The 18,481-nt window shown below is 40.2% G+C and overlaps 1 protein-coding gene across 14 annotated transcripts in view; it reads right to left on the bottom strand.

Moving 5' to 3' along the window:
• Camk2d (calcium/calmodulin dependent protein kinase II delta) overlaps nucleotides 1-18,449 on the bottom strand; it is a 257,681-nt gene extending 239,232 nt beyond the window's left edge. For 11 of the 14 annotated variants that reach the window (XM_015993241.3, XM_015993259.3, XM_015993251.3 and 8 more), the window contains exons 1-2: nucleotides 17,975-18,367; nucleotides 16,302-16,396 (exon numbers count right to left, since the gene is read on the bottom strand). In XM_015993241.3, coding sequence (XP_015848727.1) covers nucleotides 16,302-16,396; nucleotides 17,975-18,039 — 160 coding nt within the window. In that variant the 5' untranslated portion in view covers nucleotides 18,040-18,367. Of the gene's footprint in view, nucleotides 1-16,301; nucleotides 16,397-17,974 lie in introns of all 14 variants that reach the window. The other 3 variants (XM_076574928.1, XM_076574929.1, XM_006970402.4) reach the window with 2 other exon arrangements.
• Nucleotides 18,450-18,481: the final 32 nt, after the last annotated feature.

Below are 18,481 nucleotides of genomic sequence, written 5' to 3'. Positions count from 1 at the left end.
TAGAAAGGCATACTTTAATAGCTGAGTGAGGTACTTGTTGAGGTCAGGGAGCAGGAACAACCGTTAGCCTGGCTACTGCTAGTTGATGTGCCTTTCTTGCTAGGATGGGTTGGTGACCAAACGTGATGATTAATTCCTTGTACCCATTTCTGCCCTGATATGATTTAATAAAAACTGTTGATAAATGGGTATATACCATAAAGATGTAAAATAGACTGATTGTTTTTCATATATAAAGTTTAGGTTTGTGATTCTTTTAAGATTCCTTGTAAGATTACCTTTTGTAGTAAGCAATAAAGTGATTGATTCTTTCTCTGTAATCACAAAATGCAGCCTACCAGTAAAAAGAACTCGGTGAGAAAAATACCTTGCTTGCTTACACTGTTAGTCTATAACAAGTTGCTTGGATATGAATGTATGTGGATTCTTGGAATAATTTGTTTTTTATCTATAATATGTAGGATGTTTAATCATGTAAGGGAAATGGAAAACATGTTTTTTTACTTGTATTCATTATAATCATCCACTTAAAAAATAGAAAGTAACCACATTATAATTTTTATACTGTTTGAAAGATTTTACCGGGATATATAAGCTGTAAGGGAAAAAATAAAGTTATTTAGAAGGAAGACATCAAGAGAGACAGAAGTAAGAAAAGAAATAAAGAACAGAAAGAAAAGATAGAGAGACCTTAAAGGTGTGTGTGTGTGTGTGTGTGTGTGTGTGTGTGTGTGTGTGTGTCTTTTTCGTTGGCCCCAGAGAGTTAAGTTTTACTCCCTCAGATAAAAAAAAAAAAAAGCAAATCGAGTGATTAGTTCCCCCATTCTGTGGGTCCCCCTCAATTCCTGAACTGCTGAAGGCTGGTCCTGAAGGCTGGTCCTCACAGCAGCAGGGGACAGCACACTTACTAGCCTTTGCAAAAACTCCCTCCCTGGGAATGTGAAGTTCATTTTTCCCTTTTTTTCCTACCTTTCTAACACATTCTTTCTCTCCTCTAACCAGTCCCGCTTCTTCATTCCATCCACTAAACGCGGCATTGCTCCATAGTCCTATCCAGCCACGCACATCATAAATGACAGCAGCTGAAGTACCCACTCAAGTTCCATAGAGAAGACCAAGGCTTGAGGAGGTTATGACATTTCCCCAAAGCCACAAGGAGGATGAGACAGTCTTCAATCTTGGAGACCAGATTTCAGAGCCAATGTTGTTAACCTGTTAAGTGCACTGCACTGCCTCCAAAGGTCTTTTCTGAAGGGCCACACCCAGTTTCCAATGCTCTTTTAGGTACTTTATCCTAAATCTAGTGTTTGTATCTCCAACCCAAGTCGTCTTCCCTCACCAAGATCCGCTGATGCCTCTCAGCTTGTTATATGAAAATTACGGTCTCCACAGGAGTCTTGGACTTGAAATCTCACTCATCATGTTGTGCTCACCCCTTGTTACCCCTTACTAAGTTGAGCATTCCAGGTCTCAGTGTCCGTCATTGTCTGTGTCAATCTACCCTACTGCTCTATCCTGCTAACTAATGTCTTAGATGTCCCCTTTAATGTGTCTTCCAGACAATTAAAACAGTTGATTTGGGGAAGATGAAGTAGGATATCAATTATCTTCAAGATACAATTGTTGTTGTTTTTTGTTTTGTTTTGTTTTGTTTTGTTTGAAATAAGATTACTGGTCTGAAGACTGAGGAGATCCCAATCAAGATAATCACTTTTGCTCCCATAATCCCTCTGCTGTTTCAGCAGGTACCTACGTCATCTACTCCTAGACGCTGAAAGGAATGTGGTGTGTTATGGTGTGTTAGGATCTAGCTGCAACAAGTCACTGAAGGGAGGCAGGCAAATAGCACTGGACATAGGAATTCCCTAAGTGTTCCTCAGCCCTGTCCCAGAAGAACCGTGGCTCTTAACTAGAGGAAGTCTTAAGATCCTTGAATGAAAGGTGCTAAACAAGCATTAGTATGGGCTGTAAGGATTTCTCAGACTCGTTTCTCACTTCCTCCCTCCTTTTTCCCCTAAGCTTATTATAGACAATCTGAATAAATCATTTACATGCAGGGGAGAAAAGAAAGTACACTCTCAAAGCTGTATGTTATTTTTAAAACTGACCCTGTGTGTGGCTACGGTTATATTTCTAACATGCTATTTCTAAATTGGTGGTTATTTGATTTGGGTTATTTCAAAACATACTTTAAAACCTTCCATCTGTAATACAACAAATATCAGTTCCAGTTTTTAAAGTCATTATCATTTAAGACATAAAGATCTCTGTTCCATGAGGCAGCCTTACTCATGCTATGGTGACATCTCTATTTGCCATTGGAGAATTACAGGCACTAGGATTATCACAGTGAGCAGAAGGAACAGGCAGTCCAGGAACTAGTTGTTGGCCAGTGTAAAGCATTACAAATGTTTTTCTTTCAAAGAGAATTAAATAAGATTAATTTAAATTTCACTTTGCTTTTTCCTGATCATACAAAAGAAACTTGGAGAACAATGGTCAAAGTTAAACAAAAAAGCTCTTTCCAAAACTTGAGAGGAAAGTGGGTCCTGATTCTACTTAAGTTCAGAGGACAGTGTTGGCCGTTGACAATCAAATGCTACTCGTAGAAATAGAATTTCCCAAATCTTGCCAATGGACTACATAGATCTTGAGTCACTGCCCTTTAAGTCAATAGACAGCTTTCTGCTCTATACCGAAAGCTCCTACTTCAATTTTTTAAAAAAGTTGAATTATTATGAATTACATATTTGCATTGGATAAAACAAAGATCTTTCTTCCCCCTTTAACTAGAACCATGAAAACCTTAATGAGAAGAAAACTCAGAACTCTTCCATATTGGTTTTTTTATTATTATTTTTCAAAACAGGAACATTGACATGGCTGAGCCAGCCTAGGGAGGTTAAATGTTTAGACTGAAGCTGCCTAAGTCAATCAATGATTTTTTTTTTTCATTATTCAAGCGAAGGAAATAAGGAATAAGAAGTTCCTATTTTCCAACCAGTTTGCTAAATTCAAAAGTGTGGAATGAAATTGCTGTCACTGTGTAGCCCTCAGCTGAGAGAGAGAAAAAGGAGGAGACGAGGAAGAGGAAGGAGGAGGAGGCATTTGGATATAGCACATACAAAGCTAAAAGCGCTGGGTCTGTAAACATGTACTAGCAAGACTTCAAGAGAGCAGACCTTACTCCTCCATCTGATCAGTACAGACCAGTGAGAGGCCTTCTTCCAAACACAAGCACTCTAATGGCAAATACCTACAGTAACACAGTTTTAGATGGCTTAGCCACCTTTGGCTTTAAGTAGACCCCTCCAACAGTTCTCGTAACAGTCACAGAATACACTTGCAACTGCAGACTAGTTTTTCAGGTTTATAATTACAAAGAGAATTTTCTCTTGGGTACTAATATGATGCTTGATTTAAAAAAAAAATCTAATTATTTTCAGTCCTCTGTTTTCTACTTAGTTGCTCTTACTGCTTTTGTATTTTGCCCCAAGGCTAAATAAAACAGAATGAGAGGCTGATAAGAAGTTGGTGGTGGCTCTCTTATCAGCTGTTCATTCCTAAGGACTCAGGGCTATAAAATCTCACATCCACCTCCTTCATCCTTCCCAGGGAGCTTGCCACTTCAGGATTCAAGGAAGGTGAAAAGAATTCCCCTTCCTTTCATTGGTTTCTTCATGCTTTCTGGAAAATTAAATCCTTCGCTGGGACTTTCTGATTGGATTGTTTCTCACAAATATTTTCTCATAATGCCCCACCTGCTTGTTTTCCTAGCTATTGGAAACTGATTCCTTTCTAAACCCAGTGCCGATACCAGCTCCTCAAAGAAGTCTCTGTGACCTTTCATCAGCCCAACAGTTATCTCCATAGAGCCCAGAACCCAGAAGACACCTTCCCGATAATTATCAGTCCCACTGGTGACTTGGTTCACTCTGTATCTGTTCACCTTGAGAGGACTTTGCTCCTTTATTTATCTTATACCTAGCAGAGGGAGTGGGACTTGGCAAGAACTTATTTTTTTTCATTAAGGTGAAATTGAAATTTAGAATAGAATTCTTCAAAGTCCAATTTAGGTAGCACACTGTAATTAAATGTCCTCAGTGAAAACAGACCAAGTCTCCAGAAAGCAGTATGACAAAATTATGAAGATTTCTGAAACACTTAGAAATTATGAGATTTCTGCCTCACTTCTCCTCTGTGAATCCTCCCTCAAAAGCTGAAGGATGAAAAATGTGCAAAACTATGGCTTAAGATGCATCCCGTCTACCACAGTGAAGAGCACAAGTTACAGGGAAAGAGAAAACAATGATATAAAATAATGAACTGCGGCTCACTCACTCGGTGAAGCATACTTCAGCTATCAAGAATTCAAAGGAACTGCCACAGCACAGGGACACGTCGTAATTTTAAGTAAAAATGCAGACCAAAATGTCTAGTTTCAAAGAAAAGAAAAGGGAGGGAGGGAGGAGGGAGGAGGGAGGAATGAAGGAAGGAGGTAGCTAGGTTAGGGGAGGAAGGTAAGGGAGGGCTGAGATGGCTCAGCGGATTAATGAACTTTCCCTCAAGCCTGATGACCTGAGTTCAGTCCTCAGCCAGGATTGCTGTAAGCTGTTCTCTAAGCTCCACATACGGAAATGTCATTCACACACACGCAACACAAAACACATAAATGTAATTAAAAATTCTTAAATAAAAAAATACCAACTTTGAAAGGAAAGAAAGAACAAAATGTTATCAGTGCTTGTTTGGAAAGACATAAACATGTCCCTTTTTAGTTTTTTGATATTTTTCTAAATTCTACATTAGGCTACGTATTTTATGCCATAGTTAACTTTAAATGTATTTATAAAAAAAAATAATTTCTTTCAGAAGTACTCCCAAAGCTTATAATTATCTTTTTAACAAATATTAATATATACTTAATATAAGAATGTATCATATGATTAAAATAATAAAGGATTCAGCCAAGATATTATCTAAGAAATGCTTAAAACATTTGTTCACCTTAACTAATTTCTGAGATTTCCCCGTGATGGTAGTAATGACTACCATCTAAAATCACCACTGAAACGTTTCTGTGAGAGGAATTTTTATTCTATATAATATACAACAAGATATAACATATAATTTATATCAGAATATATTAGACTTGTAAATCTAGTAATTTTTCATACATAAAAAAGGAGACTCTCAAGTGCCTTGCAACATGTATGAAGACAAATGCTAGCCGGCACACAGCTGTTTCCAGAGACCTTGACATGGAAACAAGTTCACTGTCTGTTTACCACATTTCCAAAGTGACAGACAGTTCATTCTATCAGCTGGCCTCTAACTGCCATTACCAAATTTTTTTAAAAAGAAATTTAAAATTTAAAATAAAAAAAAACAAAAAATCTTTATGAAAACAGCATTCAGGATTTGTATATACCAAGTTCTATGAAGAGCAACAACATGTTTTCAAAGTGAGCTTCATGAATAAACAGAAAGGTAAGTAATCACTTGCCTTTGTAGAATGGATCAAAATTGACAAGCTCATACATTTTAAAGTAATGTGATGGTGACATGAGTCTGGCAGCGTTGGGATGAGGCTAACGGGCATTAAAATGCTACCACACTCCCAATTAACAAACATTTTACAATAGAACAAGAGGGAAATACCAATGAGAAATTTAAGGAGTTTACTCAAAAAATTACAAGATTAGACAAAACTGTCCAACAAGTGGGATTTGTGACGAGAAAACTGAGGAAATAATTCGTGAATCAGCAGTGAATTTTTGAAATTATTGGGTTTCATGTGACATGAAGCAGCAACTCCACTGTCCCTTGCCTATCATCTCTCTGAGGTCTACTCTAAGAGGAGCATGTTAGTGATGTGTTCCCTCTCACATTTTTCCACTCATTCAACAGGGGCAAGTACTTGCAATCCTATAATCACCATAGCGGGTAGATTCTAAGGTAAATGAAGAAATCTCCACAAGGTACCTCAAAACTGCAACATTTATAATTGCAATAAAAAGAAATGCACCATCAGCAATTCAGAACCCAAAGGACTGAAAGTGGGTGAAAGGCACTTCTGGCTAGAGCTAGGGAGGAAGGGGAGGGAGTGAGAGGTGATGCCCTAGAGGAGCCAGCACCTGAGCTGGGCTAGCGCTATTTGGAATGCTCACATTCCAACCATAGGGTGGGACTGACCTTGTTCCTCTAAACAGACTTCCTTAGCCTGTATAGCTATCTCTTCCTTGTCTTAACTCAAAGCACAACTTCCCCAACGGCCTTACCTGCTCACAATGCTCTATTCTCCGGGTTGACATTCACCCCAATAGATCAGGAGATACTAGAGGACAGAAACTCTCTGCTCTGTACTGGCAAGAACTTATCAAGATGCCCAGAGCGAAGTCACTGCTGAAAGGTCTAAGGATGAACTAACAGTGTGTGTGTGTTAAAAATGTAACAACTGTCAGGCGGAAAACCTGTTTGGGAAGCTAATGAAAAGGACTATAGCAAGAAGGAAACTGAGCTCCAGTTGGAATGAATCCCTATAAACACCAAAGTGACAGAAAATGTGTTGAGATGGGGTAAGGGAAAGACAACTGCATGTGCTTGGGATGCTGGGGGAAATTCAGACACCATTCACAGAAAAGGGAAAGATGACCCGTCACAGTTTGAGGCTGAAAGAGTACTGAAGCACAGTCCTCCCAATGCCACACATTGTTTAGTTCCCCCATCCAAACTTAAAATTTTAACTTAAATACAAATAGCATAACACAGTATAACTCAACCTTCCATAGACTTTAAAGGACAGAATGGGATTTTGATAAATTTGCTCTCACTGTATTACTTCTTTAAAAAGATTTAATTTTTATTTCTGTGTATGTGTGTGTCTGCATCTGTGCATGTGGGTACCATGGGATCTAGAAGACAGCCTCAAATTCCCTGAAACTAAAGTTACAGGCAGGTGGTAGCCAACCATCGTGAACACCGGAACCTGACCTCCAGCCCTCTGCAAGGGCAGTGAGTACTCTTAACTGCTGAGACGTCTCCCCAGCCCTAATTTTTAACAAGCCCATTTCATCTAAATTACTCTTAATGTTTCAATGTGTATTCATCATGTTAATAAAATTTCTGCAAAAAATATAGGAAAAAAATTTACTATTAAAATTTCCAAATATTTTGTATCTTTTGAAGACCTTCATGGAAAAGGTAAAATGGTATTTTATTATTATTATACATATATGTGAGAGAGTGTGTGAAGGTCAGAGGACAACTTTGTGCAGTTGTCTTTTTATGAATGAATGTCTCTTCATTCATCTTTTTCACATGGAATCAAGGGATCAGATCAAACATAAGTTTCCAGACTTGTAGGATGAGCACCCTTACCCACCGAGGCATCTTGCCAGGCCAAAATAATATATTAGTACATTAAAAAAAAAAAAAGATGCCTTTTATTCTATGAGTCTATATTATACAATACAAAATAAAATACAATTAACCTATGTAGTGAGTATGTAAGTTTTCCATGACTGAAGATCTTCCAGTTAATTAAAAATCAGCTGGAAGGCTGGTAAGGGTCTCACTCCTAAAATCATTAGGGACAGTAACTGACTTTTGGACAGAGAAGGGATAAAGATGAGCAAGAAGCATGCGGGCAGCTTCAGAGGAGCAGGCACAGCCTAATCAGAGTCAGCTGGAGGATTACTGAGCATTTGATTGTTGTTTCAAAACTCAATATATATAACCGGATATGCCAAAATTTATGGACCAAAACATTTAAATCCCTGTGTGATCTGAAAACAGTTGGGCACCTTCGGGAGAAGATTAACTGTTAACCAGTATTATCATCCCGTGTCCTCTGCAAACCTGTGCTGCTCCGGCTACGCCTATTTTTACAATGGACGTGGAGTACAGCGTTTTATTTCCTTTTAACTGCTCGTTCTTTCTGTGTGAGTCTGACACACTCAATGCTACCGCCGAAGAAGAAACTGCAAACTAACAAAATGTCCTCCTTTCCTCAATGGTTAAACAAAACGAACCAGAAAACTAGAATGCCTTTCCAAGTACATGTCTCTTAGTCCTCCTTTGTCCAAATGGCTGTTTTTCTCTGCAGTAAAAAGTGCATCATTCAGAAGTAATGCTAAGGACTCATGGTTGAGCCTCACAACCTCTTCTGTAACCACTTTCCTAGCATTTTGATAACATTTTCCACTGTATTATTTTTCCTTCTAGAAAGTACCACACAGTCATCTGAAACTTCAACTTGATCTTACGTTACCATAGCGATTAAAATGCTATCTTTTTTTCTCACAAGTAGGAATTCTAAATGTATTTTCCAAACAATATGACTCAGGGCCCTCACTTAGATGGAACTGTAAAAAGGTGTAAGACATGGTGCTCTGTATGGCGCTAAGCACATACAAACAAATACAGAAGACTTCTATTCTGGGTACCAGCAGTCCATGGGTAGGGCAATGGGAAGAGTCTCCAGAGCATGAGAAACTGGGTTGAGATTCTCACTCTACCACTAACTATTTTTTTAAGACAAGATCCCACTCATATAGCCCAGGCTGACCTCACACTCATTATAGAGACAAGGATGGCCTTGAACTTTGGATCCTTCTTTCCCATCTATCAAGTTCTGGGGTTACAGGCCTACACTATTATGTCTGGCTTATCCCAGGGCTTCCTGGATGTTAGGCACCAGTGTACCAAATGAGCTACAGCCCCAACTTACTAACTTCGAGGCCTTATGCAAAAGGTTCAGCTTCCGATTTAAAAAAAAAACAAAAAAAAAACTGAGATAATAGATTGCTTCTAGGAGGCTGAAATATAGACTGGACAAAATGAAACCAAGCGTCTTATGGATGTGCATCTGTGTCACCTACAAGGCACTCTTGAAATCCCAGCCAAGAGAATTTCATTTTTCTAAATCATTATTGATGAAGATGGCATTATTGACTGGGAGAGCAAGAGAGTATCAGAATATCGAGGGCTGCAACTGAATACAAAAACTGACGAGGTTCTCTGCATTTGCGTACAATTACAGAAAACATCTGAATTGGAATCAGAGCAGTTCTGCTAGCTAAAAACTGTCCTGCTTGACTTAAAATAATTTCATCCCAAAGGGCTGAGTTACTGCTCGGGGGTAGAGCTCTTCCGGCTGAGTGTGTGCAAGGCCCTGGTTCAATCCCCAGCAGCACAATAAAATACATAAAATAGCTGGGTGTGGTGGCCCATATTTGTGTTCCCCGCACTGAGAGGCTTGCCAAAAGGTTGAAGCTACCCTGAGCAATGCAATGAGTTCCAATTCAGGCTGGACTACAGAGTGAAATCCTGCCTCAAAATCCCCCAAATGCAAAAGATAAAAATAAAATAAAAAGAGATTGTATTTAAAAAAAAAACTCTCTATGTACAGACAATTGCAATAAATCTACTGCAGTAATACAATGCCATTTTCTTTCTAATCAGATATTTCATCCATTCTGAACAACTTTCTCAAATTGCAGAGCTGGGCTTGGGGGTGGGGCAGCATGACTTTAAGCCTCTTTAAATTTACACTAGGAGAAACAGTTTCCCTGACCTTCCCAGGAAGAAATCATCTTCTCTTCTTTTAAAAACGGGTGTTGTGTTATTCATGCTAGATTGTAACACATTATATCATATATGACGTCTGTTTGTGTAATCTTCAGTTTCCTAGTACTCTGATGCTGTAATCACGTTCAAACCCAACCCCTACTTCAATAAATCATGTGAACATGTTTAATAACCTGTAAAAGGAAATGAACTATAAGTTGTCAACAGACAGACAGGTGCTTAGAATTAAAAGCCTGCTAATACTCCATTTGGTGTGTTTCAGGGCATTTCACTAAATGCATTGTAGCAAAGTGTTTAACACAGATCCCTATGTAAACAACCATTAACTAATTGCCAACGAAATAGAAAAAAAAAATTGTAAAATATGCTATACCCTAATAAAATGGAGAGGAAGGGGAAAAGCTGAAAAAACATTCAGCCCAACATCTAGGACACTAGGAATTGCTCAAGGATAAGATATAGGGAAAATCCCAGTATATGATTGTTATATATTGCTAGCATATCATGATCAACATAAAAAGGCTTCAGAAGAGATTATTTATAAGCCAGAGGAATGGCTTGGGTAAGGGTGTTTGCCACCAAGCCTGATGACCAGAGTTCAAAACTTAGAAGTACATGGTAGAAGAAGAGAACCCACTCCCCAATGTTTAATCCACACATACGTCCCCATGCTTACAGATGAATTCTCTCTCTCTACTTATGGATGACGCCCCCCCTGCACACAAAATAAATAAAAATAACTTTTTAAAGGTAACTTTACAAAAAAACAATTTATTACTAAATTTTCACATTGATTTTATTTAATATTTCAATAAAAATGAAAGTGTTCACCTAAATGTATAAACAAAGGTGTTTTTGTGGGTAGGTAATCTCATATAGTCAGGGAGACACTGACCATATCTTTAATACCACAGAGAGGTACCTGACATCACACTGTTTATTAAGTCTCTCTTGTTGGAAAGCAGAGAACATTATTTCCTGGATATAGATTAAAATTTAACTAGTTTGACTATCAACAATAATCTAATTCACTTACTGAAGAAAATAAAAGTCCAACATTAAGGCCTACAGAACAATATACGGATGACTCTAAGGAAGTGGCGTTCTCCACACAACAGGAATGGCACACACACGAACTTGCAGAGACTGGCAGCATGCACAGAGCCTACACGGGTTCAAGCCACACGGGGTCCCAGCACTATGAGGGGTTAGTGGACACAGGCTCCCACCCCAACCAAGAAGCTACCTGCAACTGACATCTGCTTGAAAACAAAAAGTTAGTTTTCTTCAGTGGAGTCTCACTGGGTACATTAACCACACTTACAGGCAGGTGCCATGCCCAGCAGGATGGCCAATGCAAAATGAACTCAATGATATTTTTATAGACTTTTTTTTTTTCACATGGCTTTTGTTTGGGCATTGTTTGTCTTACTAGGTTTTGCTTGTATATTATGGTTTCCAATTTTGCTGTTTTTATGGGTTTTGGGTGGGGGGGTTGTATGTTTGGTTCGCGAGTGTGTGAGTGTGTGTGTGTGTGTGTGTGTGTGTGTGTGTGTGTGTGTGTGTGTGTGCATGTGTGTGTGTGTGTGTTTCTTATTCTGTTCTAGTTTGTTTACGGGTTTTGAATTTGGGGGGGGTGTTTGTTTTCTGAAGAAAGAAAAAGGAGTTGGATGGGTGAGAAGGTGGAGGATCTGGGAGGTGTTGGAGAAGGGAAAGCATGATCAGAACATACTGTATTAAAAAAAAATTCAATTAAAAAAAAAAGAATATGGGGCTGGAGCAGTGGGTTAGCAGGTAAGACCACTTGGTGCTCTAGCAGAGGACCTGGGTTCAGTTCCCGGCACCCACACATTGGCTCACAACCATCTCCAACTCCAAGGAAATGCGAAGGCCCCTTGCATGAGATGTGAACACGGTTTACACACACACACACACACACACACACACACACACACACACACACACACAGGAAAAACACGTTAAAAAAATCTTTTAAGACAAAGTAAGTATGACTTAAGCATAGTATCAAGACATGCTACTTTCAGGCCCACATACAGAAGAAAAACTTTTAGTTTTTTTCTTAAAATGTTATTTTTGATTTTTGTTGTTATTGTTCAGTTGGTTCCAAACTGACAAATCAACAAGGCAGATTGGGAATTTCAGTCTATCTACCCAATCCTACTTCCGACTCAAGCAAGTAGGCACAAAGTTGAGAGACTGAGACAATTTCTTAACTGCTTGGCTATCAAAAACAAAAGCATCAAGCCTCAGTTTTTGACATCTTTCTTAAAACAAAACAAAACAAAAATATTACTTGGGGGTATAGATACAACATTGAATTCACATACATGGTCAACTAGTTTCCTAGGGTCCTGACCTGTGTTCTACTAATATTATGAAATTGGGAACTAATGGAATTAGGATAATAAAATTAAAATGATTTACATTACAGAAATACAACTTGTTAATTTTAGCAATGGAGTAAATGTTAAAAAAAAAATATTTCTATGCCGTATGTTACTTCAAGCTTATAGTTAAATTTTCTTTTATAAGAACAACAACTATGGTATGCCTGGTTGTGTAGTAGTAAGGACTTCCTAAGGATGAAAACATGTATTAGAAAATGGACATCAAGAAGTCATAGCTACTACTTAAACATTTTAAAAGGCATCGTCTACTACGTGAACGGTTTCTGAAGGCTCTTGCAGTCAGAGCCACCAGCCTAGTGGGGCTGAAACTACTGTCTTCACATCACCCAGTAACAGCTCACAGCTCCAAACCTGGCCAGATGAGAGACAAAATCTCTGCACTGGAACAAGTTAGCATTTGATGGGTACTAACCGAATTGCTTGGGTCAAAAATTCCTATGAAGAAAATATAAGACAAATTCTGCTGTCACTGCTCACTACTTACTAACCATGCCTAATTAAAACAACTTTTCAGAATTTGTAAACCACATATAAGATATCAAATGTTGGCCATGCTTAGGAGCTTTAAAAAAAAGCTTCGAAAGTGGCCAAATAAGATATACAGAGCCCACTGACCTACATGTTCAGTAACACTAACACCAAATGTCCTGTGTACATATGCAGATGAAAACACAAAGAAGTTCTTCAACAGACTTTGAGTCTCCCAAATATGGTGTGCGTGACTAACAGTGAGCGAAAACGCAACTAAAACTGTCTGCTGAAAACCCTTTACAGTCTAGGCACAGCAAAGGCCTGAGTGACAGCAGAGAGGGATGTGCAAATTTGTGCAGGAATCCGGCCAAATGTTTGGCAGTTTCCCTCATAGCCTTGGATTTATTGACAAATGACACTTTCTCTTTTTGTCTGTTTCAGCTAAAGAACACTAGCTGAGGGCAGATAACATAGTTCAATGGTAGTGTGTTTGCCCAGCATGTGTGAGGGCCTAGGTTAAATTCCCAGCACAAAAGGGATTTAAAAACAATTAGTTGAGTGGTAGAAATTTCCTTGTCTTCAAAATTCATAGCCTTAAGGTTTAGCTTTACAAAGGCATGTTATATCAAATAACATAAACAAAAAGTTGCACAAAAATTGTCCATTTTACATATGTGTCTAATGGAGCTCCCAAAAATTATTTTCTTGGAAAAAATTAAGCATACCATATTGCACTGAATTCTATATTTTACTTTGAATGTTTCTCACTATAAAAATTTCCCACAAAAAACTTATACTAAATTATTATAAAAGGAGTTATTAAAAGAAAACTTAGATTGTGTATTTTTAATATTTGTGTGGATGTTTTGTCTGCATGTAAGTCTGTGCACCACGTGTATGCAGTGCTTGCGGAGATCAGAAGAGGGCCTCGGATCTTCTGGAACTAGAATTACAGACAGTTCTTGGCTATCATGTGGGCACTGGGACTCAAACCCTAGGTCCTCTGCAAGAACAGCAAGTGCTCTAACTGCTGAGCCATCTCTCCAGCTTCCAAAATTTACATTTTAAAACACAGTCTCTGAATATACTTTACAGATCTCAGTGTTCCCTTGTTCTCAGCGATGAACAAAGTACTTAACTGCTTTACAAATAATGTAATAGACACACTTTGTTCTAGTTACTCTGTCCTGAAGCCCTTCAGTGTCCTCGATGCTGTCTACCTGAATGTTATGTCAAAGGTGAAGGCATGGTATATTTTCCTTCAAATGATTTGTAATTCAATATAGGTACAACTGAAACAAACATACACACTGCAAAATAAAGCTATTCTATGACCACCCTTAATTGTGTGTTGATATAAAATAAAGTTGCAGAACATTTTGTACGAAATTACTATATTCTTTACATAGAAGCGTAGTAAGTTAAATTGGCAAGGCACTTTTCAAGTTAAGATATGGCTCTCACAAAATTCACTAAGTACCGGAAACACCCCATGAGCCCATTGTGTAAGTTTTACCATTTTACTGATGGATAATCTGAGATCTTAGAAAAGTGCATGACTGGATCAAATTTACACACTAAGCAACTGAGCCGCTCGCTTTTTGAATTGGGCCACATCACAACTGTCACTAGATCAGCAATTCTCAAGTGCTTTCACATTAAGAAAGACCTTTCAAACAAGTTATGAAATTTCATCATGACTCCATTCCTGTCGTGTAATAGTAGCAGCTGAAATTCACTAAGAGCATACCACGTGAAAGGCACCACTCCACACTCTACACCAAGCCAATCCAATCAATCAAAACCCTGTAAGAAAGGGCTCTCTCTCACCCATTTTGCAGATGAAAAGACTGAGGCTCAGAATAAAATAGGTAAACTGCCTAAGATCACATGGCTAGCAGCTCCAGGAATCAGGACTGAAGCCCAGAGCCTATCATTCCAGGACAGACAATGTTCTTGGGAGGGAAAAAAAAATGCAGAGGAAAAGGTTGGAGAGATGGCTCCGCAGATAAAGGATCTTCCTGATCCTGCAGGGAGCAGGAGTTGAGTTCCTAATACCCACACTTGAGAGTTCATAACTATGGGGATCAGATAGATGTCTCTGGCCTCCAGAGCACTTACAGTCATGTGTGTGTGCACACACACACACACACAACTAAAAACAATAAAAGTAAATAACTAAAAAATAGCAAAGGAAGGTAGGAAGAATGCCTTCTGAGTCAGGCAGGAGATTGTAGAAGCCCAGCATGAGCAGCTGAGGGGCCCTGGTAGAAGGGCAGGAGCCCATCAGTCTGGAGCACTTTTCTCCCATAGAGGAGAAGGAAGTGAGCCAGGCAGGTCCACTGCCAGTCTGATGTAGGGAGTCTGAGCTGAAGAGGATAAAAAGTGTTGACTCTAATTCATAAAGTCTCATTTGCCTGAGAGGAAATTTAAAGTCACTAAAAGACTCAGAACAGACATGGTAACACCCCCCAAAATTGATAGCCCACCACTGCCAAAGTACCTATCACACCAGAAGAAATAACAATCACTGGGAAAAGTCTGACTGGCTCTTTTCAGCCTTCTTCTTTCCCTTAAGCTGGCATTTATATTTCTGCATCGCCTTGTCATCCTTAAAAAACCTCCCAATGGAGTGGAGACTAGAAGGGGAAATGTAATTAGCATAGCTGCTTCCTCATTAGTTTTCATACCAGGACTCCATGGTGCTAGTGGTTAGTGTAGCATATAGCTCTTTCTCAGAACGATGGCAAGTCAGATGAAGAAAATCACAACAGAATTCCATTCTACAGCACATCTTAAAAGTGGAATTTGTAAATCCATTTACCACAGCAAAGGACAAAAGCAATGATATCCAGGCATCCTTAAGTGGCATGTCTTAAAAGATATATTCATCGAGGAAAACTAACTCTAATGGAATTTCCTCTCATTACTTAAAATAAACCAGGTCACTGAGATGGGATGTGGTATGGTATTTTGTTCATTTTGATTTCAGTTTAATTTCATCAAATCATAAATTCCCATGAAAATACCTTAGGCATATGCCTGCAGTCACTGTAACGCCCAGCGTTTCAGTATATGTGCTTTTGCATGATTTTAAACAAAATAATAAAAAAAAAAAATTGTGAGCATATTGCTCCAAGTTGTTTTTTTTAAAAAAACTTATGTCAATAGCTTTAAGTATGAATTATCTCCGTGGCTATAAACTGCACGTATAAAATATATTGTATGATCTGATGGGAAATTTAACTCGGAAGACTAAGTTAAAGGCCTAACCTACGCACTTCAAAATTAAGCTAACTTCCTAGATTACAGCAATGATCTTTTTTCCTTCCCAAAACCACTGAAGTTAAATATACCTCGATGTATTAAGTTCAGCTGTAACTACAACTGTAATATACGTTCCACTGAACCGTGACCTGTTTTCTCGTTTCAAAAGTGAAAGGGGAATTATGACAGTTATGAGACTTACATTTTTTCCATTCTAGGATCCTTCTGAAAGTTTATTTCACACTAGAGCTAAAAGCAAAATGCACTTCATGACATTTATTTGCTTTGCAAAAATATTTATTTATGTTACTTACGGCTCATAAGACAGCATTTCAATTAGTCACTGATAACAATTATAGTTTTCATTTGCTTTCAAAGTATACAGACCAAGGGACAATTGGCAAGGAAAAATATCAGTATGAAACATGATGCCTAAGTTTAAAATTCAATTATAACTACATGCTATATTTACTTACAAGACAACACCAATTCACACAAGTACAAAATTAACATATATAAATAAATGTGGTTTAAAATACCCACCCCTAGCAGAGAGCTTTTTGGTGTTGATAATTTTGGCAGCATACTCTTGTCCAGTAGGGATTTTCATACATCTTCTCACCACTGAGAATGCCCCCCTGGAAACCAATAATTAGCAAGTCAGCAGTATAATCAGATCTAGTATCCACTTAGAAACTTACACGAGCATATTTATGGGTCTTTAGCAGTCTGTCAAATAGCAATATAATAAGAGCACTATCTAGAAATTCTTGCTGGCAAACCCAGATCCTTCTTAAATGCTGATAAATAAAAATAATTTTTGACTGGAAACACATTATTAATCAACAAAATAAATGGAAATGCCAATTATGACCACTCTTGTTTGCACATGAAATTTGAAAACATTTCATAATTCACACTCACAAAACACCAAATGCTCATAGCAAACCCTGCAAAGAGCAGAGACGAGGAACAGGGAGAAAAAAAATCTGCTGCCTGTTTATTTCGGTAGGGAAAATAATTAACATGGCTCCAAGTAAGTAAATATGGCGATTGTTTTCATTAAAACATAAATCTGGGGCTCACTGGTGTGCTTTACCAGATCCTGGGGTAAGGTGATTTCTCTCTGCCTGGTTTGGGCTGGGGGAGGGGAGAGATTTGAATTAAGCTGCTCTTCCGACATGTCTCCATGTTTCAACAGCAGATCATCTATAAAGATATCATTTTCATTCCATTTAAAATGCTTACACTTCCTTTTATGCAAGTGTAGGAACCTACAGCACACACACAAATGCATCTTTTCCCTAGTAGTTGAAATTAGCGACAGAGGAACTGGTTTGGTGTTGGATGCTTGGTAAATCAGCATTCCTGGCTGGGTCTCTGGTCGCCCCTGTACAGATCTTCTGTCGGTAGGTACCGTGTCGTGTCCCTCCTTAACATCTACAAGAAGTTCTGGCACTTAAGTGGAGGAGGTCATTTTACACAACCACAACGCTAGGCTACCCTTGGGAAGCGCTTTCCTGAGCTCCAGAGGGCTTTTCCGCTGCCTAGATAAATAAATCTTCTCAGGAAAGATGTACACGTACTTAAATCCTATAAGAATGATGGTGAGCCAGTCATTTAGTGCAAAGGGTAGCGGATATGGGGCAGGGGCGTGGGTGCTGCTGGGTGGCCCTTTTCCTGGACAGAACAACTACTTGGATGCCGAACCAGACTCTCCACCAAGCCAAGTTGAACTTTCGGCATCGATAAATATGGCACCATCTCTGAGAGCCAGTGCTCATCAGCTCATCGGAACCTGGGTCGGACGGCAGACACACCGACCCCGGGCTGAGCAGGATGACACCTATTTACCAATGTTGCATTTTGCATGCATCTCCTTTCCTCTCAGAACACACACACACACACACACACACACACACACACACACACACTCGCGTGCGCTCACACTTCTCAGGATGACAGCTACAACTGCAGAGATCGTAAATTCTCTAAGTCTCCCGTGGAGAGGTGGAGGACCCGAGGAGGGTGGACTGGGGTATCGGGGCACCCGCCACAGCGGGGCAGAGGTTTCCTCCCCTCTCTGCCCCACCCGCGTCAAGCCAGGGGTCCGTCACCCCGTCTCGGCCTGCGGGGTCCCTCTCCCCACTCCCCACGAGGAAGACGGGGGGGGGGGAGGGGGGTCGCGGGGGGAGATGCCAGGCAGGGACGCTTACTTTCCGAGCTCCTCGAAGAGCTGATACTCGTCGGTGAAGCGGGTGCAGGTGGTGGTCGAAGCCATGGCCGGGTCTGGACAGTGCGCCGCTGGGAGCGAGCGCGACGGACGACACGCGAACAGACGCGGCTTCCCGGGACTGGCGCCGCCGCGCTGTCACCCGGGGCCGCCCTCACTTTCCTTGTCCGAAAGTAGCTCGCCCGCGAGGGAGTGCGCGCAGGGGCGGGGCGCGGGGCGAGGTGGCCAGACCAGCCCGCGCCGCGATCCCTCCTCCTTCTCCTCCTCCTCCTCCTCCTCCCGCCGCGGCCGCGGGGCACTGCGCTCCAGAAGGGGTCGGGGGGCCGGCCGGAGGGGGTGGCTGCTGACACCGGGGCCGCAGAGTGACAGCCGGGCCGCAGAGCGAGCTCAGCGCAGCGCCCGGGGCGACGGGCGGCGGCCGAAGAGTGAACAGCCGGCCGGCTGCTCCTGCGGGCGGGCGGGCGGGCGAGCGGGCGGAGGTGGCGCGGGT

Source organism: Peromyscus maniculatus, chromosome 6 (assembly GCF_049852395.1).
Source record: "Peromyscus maniculatus bairdii isolate BWxNUB_F1_BW_parent chromosome 6, HU_Pman_BW_mat_3.1, whole genome shotgun sequence".
In the NCBI taxonomy this organism is placed as follows: domain Eukaryota; kingdom Metazoa; phylum Chordata; class Mammalia; order Rodentia; family Cricetidae; genus Peromyscus; species Peromyscus maniculatus.
The sequence above is the reverse complement of the archived record's forward strand: the minus strand, read 5'-3'. Positions and strand labels throughout refer to the sequence as shown.